This window comes from Elephantulus edwardii, unplaced genomic scaffold (assembly GCF_000299155.1).
Source record: "Elephantulus edwardii isolate Elephantulus edwardi_28Jun2011 unplaced genomic scaffold, EleEdw1.0 scaffold00233, whole genome shotgun sequence".
In the NCBI taxonomy this organism is placed as follows: domain Eukaryota; kingdom Metazoa; phylum Chordata; class Mammalia; order Macroscelidea; family Macroscelididae; genus Elephantulus; species Elephantulus edwardii.
In genome coordinates, this window is record NW_006399983.1 from 781752 (window position 1) to 807073 (window position 25322).

Sequence of the window (25322 nt, forward strand, 5' to 3'; positions counted from 1 at the left end):
GAAAACATGGACTCGGTGACAGAAATGGAGCTGGAGAGAATGAGATCATTTCAGATAGAATTGGAAATTTTCTTTGCCGTGTCATTGATGAATGGAATTTGTATTCGTATTGGGATTGCATGGAACTTGTAGATTGCCTTTGGTATAAATGTCATTTTCACAATATTGGAAAAAAAAAAAAAGATTAACTGCTGATTTCTCTTCAGACACACTGGAGGGTAGAAGATAATGGAAACATAGCAGCCCTGGACTTACCACAAGACTCTGTTCCATGTACGCCAACCATCCTAAATCAGATCTAAGTAAAATGTCTTTTATCTTAAAAAACATTTATTCTTGTTTTTTATTGTTTGTATTTTTATAACTCTAGTGTTTAAGAGGTAAAAAGCATACATTTATAGTTAAACACTGTATGCTGTACCTATTAATGTCTTATTACACACTACGTGAAATAAGACACCATGTGATTTGGATGTTGTGCAAACACTGTATTAACCATTACAGGAGACCACTGGTTATCCTTATTGCCACTGCTGGAGGAGGATGGCAGAGTGGCTACTGGCAGTAATGGCAGTTGAGAAGATATTATGAGTAAGTAAGGAAGAGTACAGTGAGGGGAGGCTGACAGGGAGGAAGCAGTAGGCCCAGGTTCAACTGCTGATTCATCTGCCCTGCACCAGGAAGAGTTCTGCTGCCACTGGCCTGCCAGACAATGCTCAAGGCCAGAGCAAAACGTCCTCTTCTGCCTCACCTGCCTGAATCCTACCTATGGTTCAATGCTGTAAATCTGGGTCTAGGGTCTTTTATACAAAGAGAGCTAATTTCCCTTTTTTAGAAAAAAAATCGAGTGTGTTTGGAACAAACATTACATATGTATACCAATGGCAAGGTGCACCAGGAAAAAAAGTAAACCACAGAGGCAGAAAGTGCTGAAAGAAAAAAGTATTATCCAAGAACACTACACCAAGCAAAGGGTAAGAAAAAATTGGCACACAAGCTGAAGATGAGCGATTTCACAATTATCATTCTAGCCCAATTCTAACAAACAATTCTAATGAGTCCTGAAGATGGGAAGAAAAAGACACTAGAAAGAACAGGTATACTTCACTTTTTTACACGCCACAGATAATACACTTTTAAAAATTGAGATTTTAATGAAAATTTATAAAGAACTTGGGTTTCCAACCTTTTATTGTTGCACATTTTCCTCCCTCCTCCCCCTCCCCCAATGCACTTTTTTTTTTAAAAAAAAAAGACCAGTGACAACCCTGCATTAAGTAAGCTGAATAGAATGATTTTTAGACCACCATGTAATGAACTCCTATCTCTTATCACATTTTTGTAATTTCTACAACATTCCAATCTTCTTCACAAAGCCACTGCATTCTTAAGCTTTAATCCACTCAAGGCCACTGGGTCACTTCTGACTCATCACAACCCTCCACTGAGTATCCAAGGCCATCACCTTTACAGAAGGAGAATGTCCATCTTTCTCTTGCGGTAGAGAACTGGTAGATTTGAATCGCCAATTTTTTAGTTAGCAGCCCATCATATAATGCATACTGCCACCTTGAAGAGACTATACTATAGTGTAAATAAAACTTTCATATGCACTGTGATAGCAAAAAGTTTCTGTGTAACTCTTTTATTGTGGTATTTGTTTTATTCTAGTACTCTAATTTGTAGAGTATTATTTATTTGTAGGAACTACAAATTTCCTACAAGGATAAAAATGAGTTGAGTTTCTAGAAACCAGATATAGGAAATAAAAAAGGAAAATTAGGGCAATAAATAAAATACATATACAATAATATCTATGAGACTAAATTACTCAAGAATACATTTAACCAGAGATGTAAAGGAGGTATACAAAGAAAATGATTAAGCACTGCTAGAAGAGATTTAAAGGGAGCTCTTTATGGCTTAGTGGCAAGAAGCTGTGCTGCCATCCCAAAGGCATGAGGTTTGAGGCTTTACTGGAGAAGGACAGGAAATCTCCTCTCAAGTGATTAACTGCCTATGAAATCCCCACCATAGGGTCCAACTCTACAGTACACAACAACAACAAAAGATATTAAAGAAGAATTAACTAAATAGAATTATTTTCCATATTCATGAATTGAAATAAAAGTGTTAAGATGGCTGTACTACCCCAAATAATCCACTAATTCAATCTAATTCTGATCAAAATTCTAAAATTTCTTTACAGAAATGGAAAAACCAACCCTCATCTTCTGTATCAGGTGACAAGAAGGCCCAAAGAGATAAAACAATGAGGACTCACAATTCTTTATGTTAAACCGTATTAGACAGCTATCCACATTCCTCTAGTGTTCATAGGGTTTTCAGAGTACTTAATTATGCTCATGCAAAACCTATGCCTGAACCAGGAGGCTGCTGTACAAACAAAGCAGTGGAACATTGCATGGTTTAAAAATAAGGAGGAAGTGCATCGGGAGTTGTATTCTCTCTCCCTCTCTATTCAATCTGTATGCTAAGCAAAGTATTCCAGAAGTTGGACTCTATGAAGAAGAATGTGGTATCAGGAATGGAGGGAGACTCATTAATAACCTGCGTTGTGCAGATGAAACAACCTTCCTTGCTCAAAGTAAGGAGGACTTGAAGCACTTGTCGCAGAAAATCAAGGAATGTAGCCTTTGGTACTGATCACGTCTCAATGTTAAGAAAACCAAGATTCTTACCACTGGATCAATAAGCAACATCACGGTGAATAGAGAGGAGATTCAAACTGACAAAAGCTTCATCTTGCTCAGATCCAAATTAACACTCTTGGTAGCAGCAGTCAGGAAATAAGGAGATGCACTTCACTGGGAAAATCTGCAGGTAGGGACCTTTCCAAATTATTGAGGAGTAATGATGTCAGTTTGAGGACTAAGTTGGATCCTGTTTCAAGACATGGTCTTTCCAATCACTTGCTACAGACTTGAGAGCTAGACAATAAATAAGGGTGAAGAAAAAGAGTTGACGCCTTTGAGTTGTGCTGATAGAGAAGAGCCCTGAACATCCCATGGCAGCCAAGAGAGCAAGCAGATATGTCTTGGAGAGGACGCAGCCAGAGTTGTCTCTGCAGGCAAGAATGATGAGGCTCACATACTTCAGGCATGTTGTGGGTGGCACTGTTCTTTGGAGAGGGGCATGATGTTAGGAAGGGTGGATGGTGAGAAAAGGAGAGGAAGACCTTTAAGCAGGTAGACTGACACAGTGACTGTTGCAATGGGTTCTTGTGTGTCAGGAAGTGTGAGGATGGTGCAGGATAGAAAAGGATTCAGATCTATTGCTCATAGGGTCGCTATGAGTCTTACTGGGCTGGATGGCACCTAACAACAACAGTCCAGATAAAACCCTGAAGGTAAAAAGGAGAAGGAACAGAAGGACTAATGTACATGAGAATTACAGGGAGGAAGTGGAAAGCAAGTGACTGCATTGTGGGTGTTGTAACTAATATTATAAAACAAAACCTGTATGAATGAATATTTTCATGCATGAATGAATGAAAAACCAACACCCTTTGTAAACTTTCAAATCATAATAAATATAATAATTTATTTTTTTTAAAAAAAGGCTAGTTCAGAGTACTTTAGAATAAATGCCTATAAATTTGCTTCTAAAAGATCACATGCTTAGAAGCCACATGAAGTAGTCCTAGTCAGCACACAAGCCATGAGTCAGAACCTATGGACAACTATTATCATTACTTAAAATTTAAAGCAGCAATGAGAGCAAACTTTCTTTCCCTAGCTAACCAAATCAGCTCCACTATCATCAAGTTGATTTGAACACTTAATAATCCTCCATTAAGACTCTGAAGCTAGAAATCTTCCTAAGAGACAGCCCATCTTTGTTCTAAGGAGAAATGGATAGATTCAATCTGTTGACCTTTTGGTTGGCAGCCTGACAAGTGATGGATGCACTAGGCCATGAGGCTCTTTCATGTGGGGCACTGGGAAATGGAAGTGCAAGATGGAGATCAATTACACTGCCTGAAATTATCTTGTAATCTTAATATTCAGATAGCAAATCTCATTAATAATTGTCTTGAATTATACAGTAAGAAAATGTCCTCTATTTCTTTTATAAATTTAAAATTAACAAAAATCAGATAAGGCTGATAATTATTTGACTTTTTAACATTTGTTGTTTGTTTGTTTTGAAATAGCGTGCAGGTGAAAAGTTCATGAGACCACAAAATTTTTCTGAAAATTACTCCAAAAACCACAAGTTGAGAAAATTTTCACCCAACTATCAAGCCCATCAAACATATTCCTTTATGGGTATGTAGAGCTCTTTCACTCATTATTTTTATTAATCTCATGACAAATTACCTGTACTTCTTAAAAATAATCTACACTTCTTATCTTCAAATTAAAAATCTTGTCTTCAAATTCTCACATGACAAAATCTTGTCAAGTAGGGCTCAGGTGACTGTCTACAGGGCAGCAGCACAGGTTCACCCTGGGCTGCTTAGATCAGCAAGATCAAACTCAAAACCAGACTCACTGCTGCCAAGTCCATTCTCACTCACAGCTACTCTCCAGGAGATAGCAAGGCTGACAGGTACTTTAATGTCACTTGCACAAACTCCAACTAACCAATCTAATTTCAAAACCAAGGGTGACTGGAATCTGCTCCTAGAAGCACTCCCCAGGCACTATTTACAACCATTGTTGTTGTGTGTGTCTGTGAGTTGGAACCAACTCACAGCTAACCCTCCAGCAGATTTTCAGAGGCTATAAATCACAGGGTTTCCAAAGCAATCATTTCTGAGATCTAATTATAAAAATTTAAAGAATTCCCTAGTTTCACTCTTAAGTTCCTTTAAAATTTAAGTAGGCATTATATAGATCAACGTTCTGTAACATCAAATTAATCATGAGAAAAAATATTTATATCAAAATCAAGCACCTTCTGGAGGAACGTCAACTATTCAACACAGAGGCAGAGAGGTCGATAAACTGGAACTGATTTTCCAGAAAGCTGACTCTGATTTAGAGTGCATTCTATACAAGCTGGCATATGAAATTAAAAACAGTCAACCTGATCCAGATGTCGAGGAAAATCCAGTTACACTCTTGAAGGAATTGTCAGCAATAAAGCCTCTATATCAGCCTGTATGCATACTTTAAACCACCTGATGAATAGAAGGAGACTAAGGTTCAAATCTGTGCTACTTTGAATAAGACTATGACCATGATACAAGAAGTACAAAAGCTAATGGACCTAGAACTGTCACCACTAATTAAAGAAGACGAAACTCTGGTAAAGCGATTAAAGTCATATATGCCAGACCTGTGAAGAAATGGACTTGCAAAATGGGACTCAAACAGATCAATTCCAGGATCATTCTGGATGATGTCTTGTTCACACTTGTTGATGAAGTTTGGGGTAGATGACTGGGTAATGATCCCTGTTAGAGGACAAATGTTAAGTGGAAAGGCAGCTATATAAGTAAAGTTCAGATACAGGAGTAGTGATCAAAAAATGTATTTCCACTTAGTTTTGTAATTTCAAGTAATAAAATCACTAAACTATTTTCAACCGGTTTTCTTTAGGTTTATTCAAGATGTATAATATGAATGTCCTGGTGTATTGTAAAATTTTTTCATGTATTATTTGTAAATGTGATTAACACTTTCAAAATAAAATACAGGGGGGGAAAATAACAACAACAACAACAAAAATCCAGTATCATTCTTAATTAACTCTAAAGTGTGTTAACAACCATGAATAAAGTGATCAGAGTAAAATCATGAAGTACACATAGCAAACTGAAAACAGGAAATAATTTTCTAAAATATACTTTCGCTATCACTTAGAAGAAAAGCTTAAAACTTGAAGAGTATATGAAAAGTTTCCCTTAAGAAAGGCACTATAGCTTGTGCTTGGAGATCCTGACGCTGTCGGACGCCTGCCACCATGAAGTTCAACCCTTTCGTTACCTCGGACCGCAGCAAGAACCGAAAACGCCACTTCAATGCCCCTTCGCATGTGCGCAAGAAGATCATGTCCTCCCCTCTGTCCAAAGAGCTGCGGCAGAAGTACAACGTGCGCTCCATGCCCATCCGCAAGGATGACGAGGTGCAGGTGGTACGAGGACATTACAAAGGTCAGCAGATTGGCAAGGTAGTCCAGGTATACAGAAAGAAGTATGTCATCTACATCGAAAGAGTGCAGCGTGAGAAGGCTAATGGTACCACAGTGCATGTGGGCATTCACCCAAGCAAGGTGGTTATTACCAGGCTGAAATTGGATAAAGATCGGAAAAAAATTCTTGAACGTAAAGCTAAGTCTCGGCAAGTTGGAAAAGAGAAAGGCAAATACAAGGAGGAACTAATTGAGCAGGAGTGAATGCAACCTGAGGAGCAACCGCAGTTTAACTAGATTTCCATCTGAGTATGCGTTCTTGTGATGTTCCAAAATGACCCTCTCATTCAGAAGTGATTAGAAATCTGCCTTTGCAATTTTGATTCCTATTTTTAAGAATAAAAATTGAAAATGTTTTCCCAGGTTAAAAAAAAAAAAAAAAGAAAGGCACTATATAATAAGGAAATGATTAGCACAGTATCACCAAAGAAAGGAAAGACACAGACACATGTACAAGAAATAGTCAACAACCGTGAACACTACTGCATCACAATCCAACAGTATCAGCAACAATAAGTATTTTTCTACAAGCGGATAGAGAAGCAGAAAGGCAAGATAGAAGATGGAGAGGCAGTGTGTATCTTCCTTCCTATCAGGGAACTTCAAAATCAACTGTCATAACACAGTCCAGAGAGACAAACGTTCTATGTCTGACTTTTAAGAGACTTTAGTAAGGGTCTTTAGTAAGAGTTTAAAAGAGTTTAAAGTCTTTAGACTTTAAGGGTCTTTCTAAGAGTTTGCAAGAAGCCATCTGAGGAGCAACCATTGGTCTTTCCCTAACTAGAACAAAGGAGAGGGAAGAAAACCAAAGATGCACAGAAACAATTAGTCCAAAGGACTAAGAAGTCACTCGAATATCAACCTTCTTGATTCTGAGATGAGATAAACTGAAAGACTAGATGATGTCAATGCCCAGCTACCACTGCTGAACCCTCGAAAAGAAATCACAGTGCAATGTCCTGGATTGAGTAGGAGACAAATGTGGAACAAAACTTAGAACACAAATCTGGTCAGGCTTACAGGAGACTAACAGAATGTCTAAGACTCTGGTCCTTAGTCAATCTTGGACCCTGGGAAAAAACTCATCTCCAGGGTTAGACTTTCAATCAAACAACAGATAAGCTGTAAAAGGTGAACAATAACATTAAGTAAATACTTTTAAACAAATCTCCATGAAGTAGTAACTGGCCTCCACCAAGCTGGTAGCAAATGCATACAGTCTCACATTACCATTATTTCACATTCTAAGAAAAACATTGTCTTTCAACAGATAGTCCAGAGCAGAGTTTCTTAGTCTGTGTATGTTTAGCAGTATACAGGTTGTATGCAAACTGTATGCATGTGAGTCCACAGTTCTTAAACACTGAAAAGTAAGTATGATCAAAGAACAAGGCTGAGGTAACACTGAGAGAATCACACAATTCTTCATTACTATCATTAAATTTACCTGACCCAGCAAGAAGAAATGCTCCAAATGAAAAGGTTAAGACAATTATAGTTAAGACTTTGCTCATCAGTGACTACTGAGCAGACAGCATTTCATATTAATATATGTGTGGTTTTTCTTTCATTTTTGGGTTGTGTTTTTTTTAATGACCATATTAAGTGGCATGACATTCACAATAAAGACAGACCGTGACAGGATAATCACCAGGTATGCATGTTATACAGCTGTAAAGCCAGGGAACAGGGCAGTACTGAGTGGAGATGCAATGAAATAAACAGAAGCCGAGCCGGTCAGGACCGAGTAAGGTTGAGGTTAGTGGCAACAGCATGTGTGTGGTTTCCAGGAAACCGTCAGTGAGACTGCTGTTAGCCCTAGCCCCGCACCTTGCCCAACCCAGTGTGCTGCCTCCTCTTCCAGCGCCCCGCCTGGCTCCGTGCAGCACTGCCCTGCTCCCAGGGCGCAGACGCCTGGCCTCAACTCACCTTGCCAGTGGGAAGGGCTGAAGTTTAAAACATGTTAACGCATCATGCCAGAAGTGCAATGTACATGCACACTTCATCTACCCAGGATTCCAGAAAGACGGAAAACATGCCACCAAATAAGAAACTTCTTTACAAAACACCCTCAAAGAAACTCTGAGAAATAATGTTAAACACTCATATTTACCACAAAAGAAAGAACAGAACAGTCAGTGCAGGTATTGTACACCATCAAATTGTATCGAATGGACTAAAGTACCAAAAAAGAATTACGGACATCACCTACTTTAACTGCCATTATTTGCCCACTTGGTTTGTGGACCATTTTGTTGACAGAACCATAAGCTCCTCGTCCAATCTCTCCAAGGTCTTTCAAGTCCTCTGCAGTGAAATCCCAGTGTTGTTCGGGGGAGATCTTCAGTTTTCCTGACGATTCAATGCTGTGTGTTCTCAGTCTCTCTCTGTTAAAATATTAGGAAGCAATTTTTCCACATTTTAAATCAGTTTTAACGTTGTTTATTTTTTCTTTCTTTTAGCTATCACTGATTAATGTGTGGGAAAATTTGTTTTCTCATAAGTAATTTAAACAGTCTGACCTCCAGGCTCTGCTCAGTTTATTTGCTTTGCTTTTCACATAAGAGGGCATGAATTTAAATAATCAAAAGACTTTGTATCAACATGATTCATAAAATGAAATTTCCATCCTTGATGAAATGAATACTTATTTTCATTTCTCAACAGAAGATATTTTCCAACTTTTCACAACTGTATTATGAAACGTGGGGTACCTGGAAACTACTTTCAAAAAGCTCTTGCTCTACCATTAATTCTATACCATCAAGTCAATTCAATCCCAACTGATGGATGGCAGCCCCTAGGACTGAGGAGGGTTTCAAAACTGAACCGCTATACAAAACAGGCTGTTGCATATCTCACCCACAGAAAGTCTTCAGGGTTTAAACCACCTGCCTTTCCATCAGCATGCAAGTGTTTTTCCCACTGTACCACCCAGTACTGCTGTATCCTACCTAACGAAACATTACTTATTTCAGGGATTCAATCCTGTTAGCCGAGTGGTTCCCAAACTCTGCATGTGAGAAATAACCAGGGAGACTTAAAAATTCTGTTGCCAAAGCTCCATTTCTAGAAACTAAATTTTAAAAATAGAGGACTGGTAGTCAGAAATTTTTAATGGGAATATTTAAATTAACAGTCAACTGGTTCTATGACTAAACCTGGCATATGATAGCCAAAACTGAGTCTTTTAACATTTGTTCAAACAAAAAAGAAATGATGTGAAAAATTGATGACTTATGGTCAAAAAAGATTATTCATTCTAGTTTTTCAGTCAATAAAAATTCACCTAGAGATAAAGGCATTAACTTCTAACCATATATTTTTAAAAAAATCTGACAAAAAGGATGTAGGAAATCAATTTCAATCTCTCTCTCTCTCTCACACACACACACACACACACACACACGTGCGTGCACATGCACCAGTGAATTGTATCAAACTAGAGAGTGCAACTTAGATGATGAAAAAACATTTCACTAAATATCAACATTTTTCAATTTTACATTAATATGATAATCAGGATCTTTTTTTCAAATCTCATCTGCTAGTATAAACAAAGAAAAGCTGAAGTGTTTCTTTTTATTAAACAAAATTTTTAGTTTATACTGGTTTACTTACAAAGGTCATATATATTGTTTTTCACACTGGAAATGAGAAGTGCTTCTTTGTAATTTTTCTTCTTCTAAAATTTAGGAATGTCCTCTTAATGGAATTATTTCTAATGGCTACTTTTTAAAAGATTCTCAAAATACTTAAATTTTTTTTAAGTTCTCCTCAGTATAATCTATATACTAATTTTTATAAATAAGATTCAGAGTTTCAGTTTGTCAAAACAATTCGTCTTAATATCAACTTATGAGTCAGCACTGCATATGCCAGATTCTCATAATATTAACAACACACAATATCAACTTTCACTCATATATTAATGTTTAAAATATCTTCACCATATTATTTTATTTTCTGGAACTCAAATTCATAAGGAGCCAAATGACATAAGTAACAATTCATAAAAACTTCCTTAGGTACTCAGCAAGAACTGACTTTCCAAGACAGAAATCAGATTTGAACATCTAGTTCAAGCCCAGTGACTATTGCCCTTAGAAATTTTTACAAGCAGACAGATAAAGACGTAAGATATCCTAACATGAAGAAGTTACATGTAATATGACTATTACTCTACAATCATTGGAAACTCAATCTAATTTCTATTAATCAGACTAATAACTGGAAAAAGATACACCACCATATTAATACAAAAGTTACAAATAGCTGTAATAAACTTAATTAAAATTACCTCTAAAATGAAGCAACATTTTAAAAGTAATTACTAATACAAGGGTTCTGGCAAACCAGCTGTGAAGTGGGCCCCATGATCCCATCTCTGTGTTCACACATTTGGATAAATCTATCTCTCTGAGTGTGAGTGTAGCCTCTCTGTGACTTGGTGCTAACCAATAACATATGGCACAGATAATGGCATATCACTAGACAGCTTCTTGCTCCCAATCTTGAAAAGAAATGCAAAATGAATATTTCATTGCTATATAAAATCACAGAGACACAGGAGTTAGAATATTATCTCTACTGCTTTAAAGATAAAATTTTAGCAGTATGGAATATTTCTAATGGTGTTAAGTGATAATGTAGTCTCCTGCATGGCTTCTGGTAAGGCCTTCTCCCTGCCCCAACTCCCCAATGGAAGAAAACACTTTGATGTCTCAGAGAATTTCTTGGTCTAATACAAATGTTCAAAGATCAACATGATGCATATGCAACTCTGTGCATGAACAAATAGCAAATGAAATGCACTTCAGTGGGTGAAACGTATGACATGTGAACTGTATCTCAATAAAGCAAGAGAATACAATTATTACTCAGAATTCTGTGGTCTAACATTAAGACAGGGGAGAAAGGTAGCTCTGGAGGCTTAGTGGCAAGAATCTGAGCTGCAATCCTGAAGGCATGTGGTTTAAATCCAGCAGATGCTCTGCTGGAGAAGGAAGGGCAATCTCCTTCTGGGTCTGTTGGATACAATTCAAAAGTACACAACAAAAAAGAAAGGAAAAAATAAAAAGACATAAACCACAGAGAAGCATGCTACTGTTATGACAACTCCAATGCATGTTTACAGTCTCCATTAATAACAAGCTGACAATCTTCCCAGTAAAGATTAACCCATCTGTAGTTACTGCTTTAACTGTGCAATAAAGATGGCTTCCAAAGAAGGACTGTGTATAAATACAGTGCATGACTGATGGAATCTGTTAGTGTGTCTTGATCCTTAACAGTTAAACTAGCAGTTTATCTTGGAGGCAACTGTATCAAGTGGCTAAAACTAATTTCTATACATCAAGTCTTTCACTTGAGCCTTTACTGACAACCAGTGAATATAAAAGCAGACAATGGATGCACACACCTCAGTTCCTCTTTTGAGGGCAGCCTCTGGAATGCCTCCTAAGTATGTACGAATGCCTTCAGACACTGTTAAGTCTGGATAGTTTATAAGAATTAGAGCAGTTGTAGTCCTAGCAATACAGCACCCCCAGAATTTACAGTTTGTCCTTACAGATTGGAAATTTTCTTTAAGCTGTTTTTGAGAATAGTGTCTCATGTATACAATTTTGATTTGGATTATAAAAAAATCCTGAAATTTAAGCAAGGATGAATACACACTTTTTTTGTACTGCTGACACTTGGTCTAAGGCTTAGTGATGTAAATAAACTCTTTTCAGGGGGAAAAAAAGACTAAAAGGAGTTAGCAAACTCCTTGGGTCTCAAACATAAAGCAATGCTTTGAATCTATTTATAAAGAATAAAGTGACCATTATAATCTTCATCTGTCTGGCCCCTGTATTGTTCTCAATTAGTTCTAAAAGCAAGTAAAATTTTTAAAAAGTTTCCTTTTAAACTGGAAGACCTTACCATATAACCAAGATTCAAACTTTTTCAAAAGTTTTAACAAAGTATCCGACAGTAATATTAAATTCTGGATCACACATCATTCTACTTACTGCCTTCAAGCTAGTTCTGAACTGGATTTCTGAGGCTGTAAATCTCCACAGGAGAAGATTGTCCATCTTTCTACGTAGGAATTGTTAGTGAATTTAAAAAGCCAGAGACCTGTAGCTTTGGGTTAGAGATCCATAAAATGTTGGACAGTAAAGCTAACTGCAGGTAAATAATTCCTAGGCTTCAAAGAAGAAAACAATTTTACTGTGACCTCCTCGCCAAGACCTGAAGAGTTTCTGAGCTACATATTGGTGCTATTATGGACCGCTGAGTCACGACTGACCCATAGCTGACCCTCCAGCAGGTTTACAGAGGCAGTGAATGACATAGGAGGAGACCGCCCCTCTTCCTCCCACAGACCAGTGGGTGGATCCAAACCATGTGCCTTGAGGTTGACAGTGTAGCTCCTTACCAGTAGGCCAAATGGCAGACCCAGTAACTTGAAACCAGTTCCTTTTAGTCCCTTTATAGAAACACGTAAGAGAAATGTTTTTGGTGAAACAGAGTTACAATTACAATTTCAAAGTGCCAATTTATATCAGTTCTACAAAAAATTCACTAAGAGTTTCAGTGACAATAAACAGCCGTGTGACATCTGCTCATTGATTATTTCTGTCCTAAGCTACAATTTTCATCCTGATTATATAGAGTCTAAAAAAGAAAGGGACTTATGTAAAAACGGTAGAAGACATACTCACTAAAAATACTGGTGGGGGCAGAGAGGAGTAAAACCAAGTAGAGATAGAAAGTTCCTTTGTTTGTTGAAAAACACTTATCTATGATTACATTCCTAAGGTAGGAAAAAGGCTCCCTGACTTCTTCATAAGATAATGTAATAAAAAAATAGATTTTTTTAAAAGACTAATAAAGAATGAATGTATTTGTATTAAGGTGTTAAAGTGAAGTAAAACAGAATATACCATGGACTGCCAGAAGAATGAATAAATTCATCTTGGAAAAAAATCACAGCTCGAATGCGTCTTAGATGTGAGAAGGGAAAAATTTCATCTGAGCCCTGTCGTACCTGCACCATCCTTATCATCCATCTCTGACGTACTGGAGCCCATTGCTGTGTCTGGATCAAAAGGCTGATTCTTCTTTTAATGTAAACAACTTTTTAAAATCAAGATCCTATCATTTTGGGGGGAAGTAACAGTAAATGTTGTGGTTAGGTGCTCAGTAAATGTTGTGGTTAGGTGCTGTCTAGTTGACTCTGACTCAGGGACCCTAACTCTGCCCCAAGCTTTCCCAGCCTCACCTCTCCACTGTGCTTCAGTCCACTGCTGCAGCCACTGGGTCAATCTGTCTCAATGAGAGACTTCTTCTATTTTTGCTGACCCTCTACTTTTCCAAGCACAACATTCCTCTCCAAGGGCTAGCAGCTCCTGATAATATGCCCAACCGACTGGAAGAGGTCCATATTTATTCCCATTCCATTAAAAGTGGTTTAATATCACATACAAGTAAAATTTTGCTTAAAATCGTTCCAAAATGGCTGGAGCAGTATACAAAGAACTGCCCAGGATTTCAAGCTAGATTTAGAAAAGGCTGTAGAACAAATATCACTGCTGACATGACACAGATCTTTAACCAAAAACAGAGAACACCAGGAAAATGATAACGTGACTAAGCAAAGGCATTTATTTATTTGACTGTATGGATCAACACTTCATCGTGCTCATGGGGAACTTGTACATGAACTGACAAGCAGTTATTCACACAGAACATGGGGATACTGCATGTTTTAAAATCAGGGAAGGTGTGTGTAGGGGCTGGACCCTTTCACCAAGCTGTATGCTGAGCAAATAAGCAAAAAGCTGAAAAAGAATGTGGCATCAAAATTAGAGGATGATGTATTTAAAAAGTGCACTATGCAATGATACGATTCTGCTTGCTGACAGACTATACTGTCTTCGGTATGGATTACACTTCAACACAAAACAAAAGTCTTCAGAACTGGGCCAATAAGCGATCATTATAAATGGAAAGGAGACTCAAGTTGTCAATTATTTCTTTTTCCTCAAATCCAAAATCAATACTCAGGGGAACAGCAGTCAAGAAATCAAAGGATGTATTACACTGAGCAAATTTGCTGCCAAGAACCCCTTAAAAGCACAGAGAGCAAGGATGCTAATTTAAAGACGAAGGTGCACCTGACCCAAGCCTTGATCTTTTCATTTTACTTGGAAAAGTAGAGGGTCAGCAAAATAGAGAAAGATCCTCAATCAGAGGGAATTACACAATGGGTGCAATAATAGGCTTGAGCACCTAAGAGATGGTGAAGAAGCCACAGGATGTGTAGGTTGCCATTATGTCACTATTAGTTGAAGCCAACTATACAGCATTTAACAACGTATGTATCCTAACCCACAACTCCAAAAATCAAACATTAGTGTAGTATATGGAAACTCAAATACCTCATAAATCAGGGACTAAATATTGTTGTTGTTGTTGTTATGTACTGTCGAGTTGCCTGTGACTCACAGTGACCCTATGTACAACAGCCCAAAACTCTGCTCTGTCCTGTGCCAATCACACTGTCTCTGACACTCCCATCCCAATTATCCCAGTCACTGAATCAATCCACCTCATAGAGGGCCTTCCCCTCCTGCGCTGTCCCTCCACCCTCCCATGCATGATGTCCTTCTCCAAGGACCGGTCTCTCCTCACAACATGTCCAAAGTATGTTAGATGGAGCCTCAGAATCCTTGCCTCCAAGGAGCCACCTGGTTTAACCCTTTCCAGGACAAATCTGTTTGTTTTCCTAGCAGTCCATAGTGTTCTCTATACTATTCTCCAGCACCACAGCTCAAAGGCATCAATTTTCCTTCTGTCCTCCTTGGTCACTGTCCAACTCTCTGATGCATAACAAGTGATTGCGAAGACCATGGCCTGTATCAAATGCACCTTAGTCTCCAGAGAGACACCATTGCTCTTCAGTACTTTGGAGAGGTCCCTAACAGCAGACTTTCCCATGGCAATGCGCCTTTTAATTTCCTGGCTGCTGGTGCCAAGACTGTTGACTGTGGAGCCAAGGAAACTAAAGCTGTGTACAATCTCAATCTCTTCACCATCCATCCTGATGCTGCCAATTGGTCCAGTGGTGAGAATCTTTGTCTTCTTGACATTGAGCCTCAATCCATATTGGAGGCTGCAGTCCTTGACACTCTGCAGCAGGTGCTTCAGGTCCTCTACATGTGCATAACGCAGATTGTTGATAAATCGTCCCCCAATCTTGACCCCACATTTCTCCTCATAGAGCCCAGCCTCCCAAATAATCTGTTCTGTATATAGGTTGAAAAGGTATGGAGATAGGATGCATCCCTGGCATACGCCCTTCCCAATTTTGAACCATGCAGTGTTCCCTTGCTCTGTTCTGACGACTGCCTCCTGGTCCAAGTATAGGTTTCGCATTAGAACGATCAAGTGTTCTGGGATTCCCATTCTTCTCAGAGTCAGCCATAGTTTGTTATGATCCACACAGTCAAATGCCTTTGCATAGTCAATGAAATACAGATAGACATTCCTCTGGTATTCTCTGCTTAATTCTGTGTTGTAAGCAATTCACTGGAAAATTTTTAGTTGACAGATTGTTTCCAAAATCAAGACAGACTTTCTTCTAAGCACATATTGAACAAATTTTTGAATGATATATGCAAGTATCCACTGAAAAGTGAGGTTCCCGGTTCAGAGTTATGCAGTATATAGAGACAGGTGTGAAACATGGGGTTCAAAACAAACAGTATCAGCAAGCACACCTGGAAAGCTGGCCTCTACCAATCAGCTCTCCTATCTCAGCAAGGAAGTACTGGCACTATTTCTTCCCAGGCAAACTTCCAGAAGAGGTTTCTCTACAGATTTTTGTCCCAGCTTTCTGTGGAAATGAAGAGATTCCAATGTTTCTGACTTTAGCAGATATCATCCTGTATTCGCTGTCTGAGAGATCCTATTTTTCTCACCTTCACATAGATACCTTAGAGTAAAACCTCAGAGTTAAGACTTCCTAGGGATATTTATTCATCAGAAGAATTAAACAAAAAGGACCAAATGTTCGTTTGAGTGGGACTGGGGAGAAGCAGGAGAAGGTTGTTTTTCATAGAATTTCTCTTTCTACTATTTGATTTTCACCATGTGTGCACACTTAAGAATATAACTAAATATGCTAAATTACATTTCTATGCAATGCAGGATAGCGCCTATCTATGATGGCTTGCAAATGTATAACTGGATAATATAACAAACATTTATTCTACCTGGCACCATAGTACGTATGCTTTCAAAATGCTACCACTGATCCTCATTCAGGGTTTCTTCAACTAAAGTCATGGCATGCAGGGGGAGAGAGAGTAGAGTCCAAATGTCTCTTCTACTGGTGTGTATGTTGTGTGTTGCCCCTCCATTGCCCTTTCATGAAATCTCTTTCTTCCCCAAATCATATGTATTTGCGTATTGTCCTAAACTAGCACTCAGCTTCGATCTTCGAAATGGATTTTTTGGGGGGGATTACTATGCCTCACTGATATTCCAAATCCACTTACTTTTTTTTTTTAAATCTGGATGCAGAAGATTGATGAAAACGTGAAGCTTTAGGCACTCCTCTGTAAGTAGTTAAATAATTTTTCTCTGAATATTTTAGTATTACCTCCACTCTACTGAGGGAGCTCTGGTTGCTAGCAGATAAGGAGGTGAAATGCCAACTCAAAGACTGGCAGTCCACCAGTAGCTCCACTGGATGAAGATGGGCAATCTTCTCCAATGCAGTCTACAGCCTCTGAAAACCCACTGGAGGGTCAGCTATGACTCAGTCTCTACTCAGTGGCAATAAGTTGTGTTATTCTCTGCTAAAGAGCCCAGGGGTGCAGTGCCTAAGGTGTCAGCTTGCTAACCAGAAGGTCGGTGTTTTGAATCCACCAGGTGCTCTGCAGGAGAAAGATGGGCAGTCTCTTCTTGTAATATTTAGATCCTCAGAATTCCAATGGGAGGTTGCTAAGTCGAACCAACTAGATCATGCTTGTGTCAAAGACACTACCGTCTATCCTTTCAACTAGGTCTTTATTAAATTCTGTCCTTGAAAAGGGAGTTTAATATCCACCGTATGTGCTCTTCATAAGATCACTATGGGTCACAGTCAACTCGAGAGTTCCAACAACATCAGGTCAAGTCTTCTGAAAAGGACCATTCTAGATTTCAAAAAGCTATCTGTCAAGAGAAAGCTATTATCAACATAGAAGGTGGCCTTAGAAACCAGAACCTACTTCTCTAACACCATCTATAGGTGCTGTCGGGTGTCGTGAAGTCAACTAAAACTCACAGCAACCCTGTGAATAACAGACCAAACCTCTGCACCCTCCTGCACCACCCTCATGATTTCTGACGTGCTCAAACCCATTGTTACAGTCACTGTGGCTGTGCATCTTGTTGAGGGTCTCCTCTACCTCAGACCCTCCACCTTTCCCAGCATGATGTCTCTTCCCCAAGGACTGGTCCCTTTTCACAACATGCCCAAAATATGTGAGACAAGCTTCACCATCATTCCCTTTAAGAACCCTGGCCGCATTTCTTCCAAGACAGGTTTGTTGGTGCTTTGGGCAGTCCATGGGATATTCAACATTCTGTACCAACGCCACAATTCAAAGGCATCAGTTCTCCTTTGGCTTTCAATATTTGTTGTCAAATTTTCAGATGCACAAGAAGCAGCTGAAAACACCATGGTGTGAATCAGGCACACCTTAGTTTTTAAAATGACATCTTTGCTCCTCAGCAATTTAAAGAAGTTCTTCACAGCACATCTTCCCAATGTATAACATTTACAGGCTGGCAAAATGTGCCCCCACCTTGAAAAGTAAAATAAAATTAGTTTATGTCCCCCCAGAACCTCAGAATGTGACTTGATTTGGAACAAATATCTTTACAGATACAGTTAAGAATCTCCACAAAACCACAGCTTGGATTAAGGTAGGCCCCCAAACCAATGGTGAGCAACCTTAGAGAGAAGGCAGACACACTTAACTAAACAAGGAAAAAGATTTTGTGAAGACAGAGGGAGAGACTGAATTTATACTGTCAACAACTTAATGAAATGTTAACAATGGAAGAAGCAAGGAAAGATTCTAGTCTTCAGAAGTATGTCCTGCAAACACTTCATTTCAGACTGCCTTGGGAGAATCAATTTCTGTTGTTTTAAAAGGGTCATATGGTGAATATTTTGGATTTTCTAAACCATACTTCCTCTGTTTTGCCTACTCTATTATTACAGAATAAAAGCAGTCATTCTATGATTAATGTTTCTGAGAGCCTATCACCAGACCTGTGTTCAGAGGTGCCTCTATCATCAACCTTTCGATTAACAACACTTTACCACTGAGACTATTCAACTAAATGATAACTATCATTTAAATAATCTCAAAAAGAGCCTTTTCTCTTTCCAATGTACAAAGAGGTTCTGAAACATCAGCAACTCCAATTACCTGCTCCCAGACCTACAGATTTATTTAAAGAATTTAATCTGGGGGGGGGGAATTTAATCCAGGAATATATTTCAGATTAAAAAAATAAAACCAAAAACACCTTCACAAATTAAAAAAGAACAGGATTAGGGGGTCTAATAACCTGATTCTTTCACTGAGAAAGTGGCAAAACGTCTTGGTAAACAGTTTATCCATCTCTTCCACGTATTTCTCTTTCAGTAAGCCATGACTAATTATGTCCATAAACTTCTTTTTCCTGGACCTGAAAATTTGATTCCTCAATTTTACTAGTGCAACTAATTTTCCTTTGAAGAAATAAATAAATAGCATCATGCACTTAGAACCATCATTGCCAAGAATTTTTCATTATCTAATTAACTGAAAGTATGTGTTCTCCCCTTATTATCACATTTTTCTGTATTTCTCTTCTAATATTATCAAACACATCTTTCTTCTCAAACTACTCCTTCCTTCTTTTCCCCTAAACATCCTTGATTTCAGCAAGCCAGCACACACTTAGATGCCACAAGCTGTTTACTCACTCCTAAATATATACAGAAAAGTAGAAATCCTCCTTAGACAGGAAAATAAACACAACACATACCCTGCACACCACTGCCACCGTTCTTCTGTGTCCATACTGCTAGGATCTCTAGATGAAGGCTGCTTTATGCAGCCTTCTGCAATGCAGCTCTGTTAATTCCGGAAATTTCCATGTAAACTCTGACTATGAGTTGCCATGGAAACTGTCTGCTTCCTAACAAAATGAGTACCTTTCCGTAGAGCTAAAATGAAGCAGAAGGAAAATTGAGAAAGAAAAACAAAGGGATATCTACAGGAATTGCTCACGGTAAATATATATTTTCAATTCTCATGTTCACACTCAGTGAAGTTAACAGAAAAATCTACAATTATTTTGTATCAGTCCTAATATCTGAAGTAGAAATGTGTCAGCGACGAAATACTAAAGAAAACATGACAAAATTCATGTTTGCATCCTGCTGGTACACAGTACGTATTTCTTGACTGTTGGTTCTGTGACAGTTGTACATAATACTGGAATAATTTTTTGAGGGGCTGTGCTTGTGGAATGCCACCTCCAATCAACAGGTTGTCTTCAATCTCCAAAGATGGGTTTAAAAAAAAAGCCTCTCAAATATATAAAAAAGTCTGAGCTACCAAAAATGTATCTCAGGGATCTTCACCAACAAAGAAGCCTTAGCAGTAACCTCTGATCATTAAACATAGATAGCTGCACTCAGATCTTTGAAATAATTCTTGATTTCATACAAGACACTACTGATTTACCTTCTACTTCGATGTTTTCTTTCTTGCACTTCACTTCAATCTGACCCTCTTCCTATACCCAAGCTCTAAGTGTCAGATTTCCTCATGGCTCAGGCCTCGACCCAATTCTCTTACTAAGATAAATTATCTTGTTAAGCAACCTTACCTATGGCAAGAATGGTCAATGTTTGTCTCCAATCCAGATCCCGTCCTCTAAGTACCATATTCATTGTATTTACTGTTTCTTTGGTAACTAATCAGTTCTTTCCCAAGTATCTCAATTACTACTCATGTTCAAACTGCTAACAATATTTATTGATTCTCTTTCTCTAATTTCTTCGGAAGCTGTCTGGTACCCTCTACCAACACAGCCATCAATCTACTAACATTACTGCTCGGAACCAAATCATAGCTTACTCACCAGCAGGTTGCCGAAACCATCAATGCACAGGAGGAGATTCCCCAGCTTACTCCCTACAAGCTACTGGGGGATCTGAACCATCAGAAAGGCACACCCTTTGGGTCAGCAGCACAACTCCCTCCAAATCCCAATTCATGGTGATTATCCAACTGTGTCAAAGTAGAACTTTGCTTCACAGGGTTTCCAATAGCTGATTTTTTTAAAAAATTTTTTTTACAGAGGTTTTGGATTTCCATTCATTCATTGACGCAATTTTCTCCCTGCCCACCCCTCCCCACCAGCTCGCTTCCCCCTCTGAAGAGGAAAAAAAAAAAGAAAAAAAAATTCCTTCATTAGTATACAATTCCCACGTCCCTTCCCCCCACCCCGCTCCCTGAGTACACTTCTCTATGCAACCTTAATTCTGGATTCCTGTGCTAACCATAATACTCAATCATATATCACTTCTAATCTGTTCTTTCCCTCATCTGTTTCAATACAATATACATAATTTTTAAAAATAGTTCATTAAGTTTTCCTTCTGAGGTTCCATGCAATTTTTTGCTTAGCACTGACCATTTGTTTGCACCAACCGAACAAAGTTAAAAAAACCAAAACTCACTGCCATTGAGTACATTCCCACTCAGAGTGACCTACAGAACAGAGTAGAATTGTCCCGCAGAGTTTCTGAGATGCTCCATCATTACAGAAGCAGACTTCCTCATCTTTCATCCTCACAGTGGATGGTGGACTCAAGCCATCAAACTTCTAGTTGGCTGTCCAATGATTAATCCAGGCATCACCAGAGGGCCTTCCTGCATTGCCTGGGTCTTCCTAATTCCATTTTGCTTCTTTCTAATATATATGGCAAGATTGCTATGGTAATGCAGACAATACTGATCAATACCAAAGACCACAGTCTTCAGCACAGATTACACTTCAACAAAAAGAAACAAAAATCCTCACAACTGGACCAAAATGCAACATTATGATAAACAAAGAATGAAACTACCAAAGATTTCCCTGGAAGGAGGAGTCAAGAACTCAAATGACAAGCTGCACTTGGCAAATCTACTGCTTCTTTAAATTGTTAAAAAGCAACAATAGCAGTATTTGCCAGAGACATATCAGACAAGGACTAATCTAAAATTTCTAGAATATGTGCTGCAAATTTACCATGCAGAGAGTAGAACCAACAGATATCACTGTTGTTGTGTACCAGCGAGTCAGAACCAACCCATGGCTGATCGTCCAGTGGGTTTTCAGAGGCAATTAATTACACGTGAGGAGACAGCCCATCCTTCTCCCGCGAAGCAACTGGTGGATTGGAACTGCCTGCCTTCGTGACTGTGTAGCTTCTTGCCACTAGGCCATCAGAGCTCTCTAGGAAATAACATTACATAAGCCTTTTAATTATAATCAGTTACCTTGAGGGAATGTGTTACTGATGACTGAGCCTCATAGTCTCAAGGGTCATCAAGGTCAACTGGCATTACAAAGTCCTTAAGAACTACACTTAAACTGGTGAGTAGTGACTAGAGACTTAAATACATGCAAATAGTTATCAGAGATGCAACTACTGCTGTCTCCTAGTCTGGAGCAAAGATGGATGAAACTGGCCCATAATATCAATGAACCCCATGATCGTCAACTTACACCACAGTAAGACCAGAAGTAGTTGGCCTGGCTACCAGTGCTGACCACTCTGCAAGAGATCACAATATCAAGCCCCGAAAAGAGTGGTAAATAAGCATAGAACACACAAAATCAGAGTAAAGGGACAGGGTTAGTGGCCTAGAGGAGACTGACGGAATGCCCCAGCCTGTGTCCTTAGCCACCCTTGGAGCCAGGAACTAGACTCACCGTCCTGGTACAACTTTCAATCAAACAAGTTCTATCAGGTAAAAAAATAACATCAAAGAGACACTCAGAACACTCAACCAAACAGGATCACAAGGGTAGCATCTGTCCAAGGACAAAGTCCTAAGGTAGGAAGGCAAAGGATAGAGAGACGGACTGAACCAAGAACCATAAAGAGATTGTAGGAATAGTAATGATACAATGTGTGAAGAGTTTCACAAAATATATATGAATAGTGAATGAAATAACAGTCTGCTCTACACACTTTTAACTCAAATCTTAGTTTAAAAACAAAGTAAAAATGTCAGTTTGAACTCTAAGAAACACCTGCCATCTCATATGCATGTCAAAGCTGTACAAAACCAAAGAACAATGTCTGCCTTGGAATCATGGTGCTGGTAAAGAATACTGAGTATATTATGGACTGTTGCTGCCATTGAGTCACCTGCAACTCATAGTGACCTTATGTACAACAGCCCTAAACTCTGCTCTATCCTGTGCCATTTTATTGTCTCTGACACCCACACCCCCACTAGCCCAGTCACTGAATCAATCCATCTCATCTAGGGTCACCCTCTCCTGTGCTGACACCCACACCCCCACTAGCCCAGTCACGGAATCAATCCATCTCATCTAGGGTCACCCTCTCCTGTGCTGTCCCTCCATCCTTCCAAGCATGACATCCCTCTCCAAGGACTGACCCTGCCTTGTAACATGTCCAAAGTTTGTCAGATGAAGCTTCAGTCCAAGGAGCAGGACTGCCAGAAGAATACGTCTGTATTGGAAGAATGCTCCTTAGAAACAAAGACGGCAAAACTCTGTTTCATACATTTATGGAGAGGGAACCTTATTGTCTTCAGTATAATGTAAATTGTAACCTGTTACTGATACAGGATTAGAATCAATTCTGTAAAGACGGGATTGATCTTACCTGAATAAAAGGATACCTCCTCAGCTAGGTGGCCTGCACTGGAGATGTCTGGACTCTGACTAACAACAAAGGCTTGGCAATCGACTTTCAAAAACCTGCCATGAACACTCTTTGGATCACATCAGATCTGCAGCCTGTTATTGGGGTGATGGAAGAACAGGTTGTATTTTGTTCCCTTGTGTACAGGATTGCCATGAGTTAGGGGTCTGACCTGACAGCAGGAAGGATCAACACTATCCCTCCCATAGGTCCTAGCAGACAAGACCATTCATTAAATATCTGCTGAATTAATGACAGACTCTGTACTGAATTTCTTTAATTTCTCACAGGTATAAATCAATCACAAAGCTTGAGCATGTGCTGATGTGCTCTTATGATGTATCCCTATACTTATTCCCTAAAATTCCTTTATTTCCTTTTTTAAGGCATTCAATCCCAGCAATAAAAAGGAATACCAATCTTATATATATACACATATATACACATATACACATATATATACACATATATATACACATATACATACATATATACATATATATATATAAATAACTTCTGCAGCTCTTCACATTTGGAAAAGCAGTGACAGTAAGTATCTCTGTGGACCTAAAATACAATCTGATTCAGTCGTTCTCAATAAATGCAGATGCTTTGGTCCTATATATAGAAAAAAAATCTAATAGTCAGCAAAACTAATGTCATTAATTGACAAATTAAGCAATGTGACAGGGTACTAGATCAATATGCAAAAGTCATTTGGACTCCTCTACTGTAACAAAGAGGATTCTGAAAAGTTCTTTTTCAATGATTACCCTAAAGACAAAAATGTTATGAATAAATCTAATCAGGGATACAACAAAAACTATAACTATAATAACAAGAGACAAGAATAGAAAAATATGCCATGTTCATAGATAAGAAGATATAACAGACATTGTGAAGATCTCAGTATCACTGAAAGTGATCTTCAGATAGAATAAAATCCCAACCCCAATTCGACCACCATTCTTCAAAGAGATAGAAAAACTAATGACTCATTTTATATGGAAGGGGGTAAGATCCAAGATAAGCAAAACGACACTAAAGGAGAAAGACAAAGAGACTTTATACTGCCTGCTCAAAAAACCTAATACAAAGCCCCAATAATCAAACAGTATGGTATCGGCACAGCAACTGTATTGATCAATGAAACAGAATTGTGAATCCAGAAATAAAGCCATTTACCTATGAACAGCTGATTTTTAAAAAATAAATATTTCGAATCCACCAGATGCTCTGCCGGGAAAAGGAGGGACAATCTCCTCCTGTACCAGTCAGATCTGATTTGACGGTACACACACACAAAAATAATAAAATTTAAAAATAAATAAATAAATAATTAAATCCACCAAACAAAGAAAATCTGGCCTCTTTAACAAATGGCACTAACAAAATTAGGTATCTATTTGCAGAAAATTAAAACAAGATCCATACTTTACCCAGTTTATATGAACTAACTTGAAATAAAGGCTTGAATATAAATTCCTAAACTAAAGATCAGCAAAGAAAATACAGGACAAATTCAGAAGACCTGATCTGTAACATAAAGAAGACAAGATTTTCACCACTAGGCCAATCGGCAGCACCATGATAGATGGTGAAGAGATTGGGGTTGTTAACAATTTCACCTTGCCTGGCTCCACAATCAACACTCTTGGCACCAGCAGTAAGGAAATCAAAAGACAAATTGCTCTGGGGAAGGCTACTGTCAGGGACCTCTCAAAAGCACTGAAGAGTATCAATGACAATCTGGAGACCAAGGTGTGCCTAATCTAGATGGTGGTCTTCACAATTACTTACTAGTCATCAGAGCTGGACAATGACCAAGATATCTTTGAGTTGTGATGTTGAAGAATACTGAACCATAAACTTGCCAAGAAAACAAACAGGTTTATCCCAGAGAGGATGAAACCAGGCTGTTCCTTGGACACAATGATTTTGATGGAGGGACAGTGCAGAAGAGGAAGATCCCAGATGAGAAAAAAATGACACAGTAATTGCAGTAATTGGGGGAGGGGGGCAGGAAGTAGGTGTGTCAGAGACAGGGAAACTGGCTAAAGATAGAGCAGAGTTAAGAGCTACAATATACAGGCGCTGGCTGAAAATCGCCTGTGACTTCATCCATAGCCACTGGTGAGAGTCAGCGCCCAGAGCCATCAGG

The 25322-nt window shown here is 38.7% G+C and overlaps 1 protein-coding gene and 1 pseudogene across 3 annotated transcripts in view; one reads left to right on the top strand and one right to left on the bottom strand.

Moving 5' to 3' along the window:
• MAP2K4 (mitogen-activated protein kinase kinase 4) overlaps positions 1 to 25322 on the bottom strand; it is a 151361-nt gene that overhangs the window by 64144 nt on the left and 61895 nt on the right. For 2 of the 3 annotated variants that reach the window (XM_006898557.1, XM_006898558.1), the window contains one exon: positions 8375 to 8549. In XM_006898557.1, coding sequence (XP_006898619.1) covers positions 8375 to 8549 — 175 coding nt within the window. Of the gene's footprint in view, positions 1 to 8374; positions 8550 to 19248; positions 19297 to 25322 lie in introns of those variants that run through there. The other variant, XM_006898559.1, reaches the window with a different exon arrangement.
• LOC102873988 lies at positions 7 to 5313 on the top strand (annotated as a pseudogene).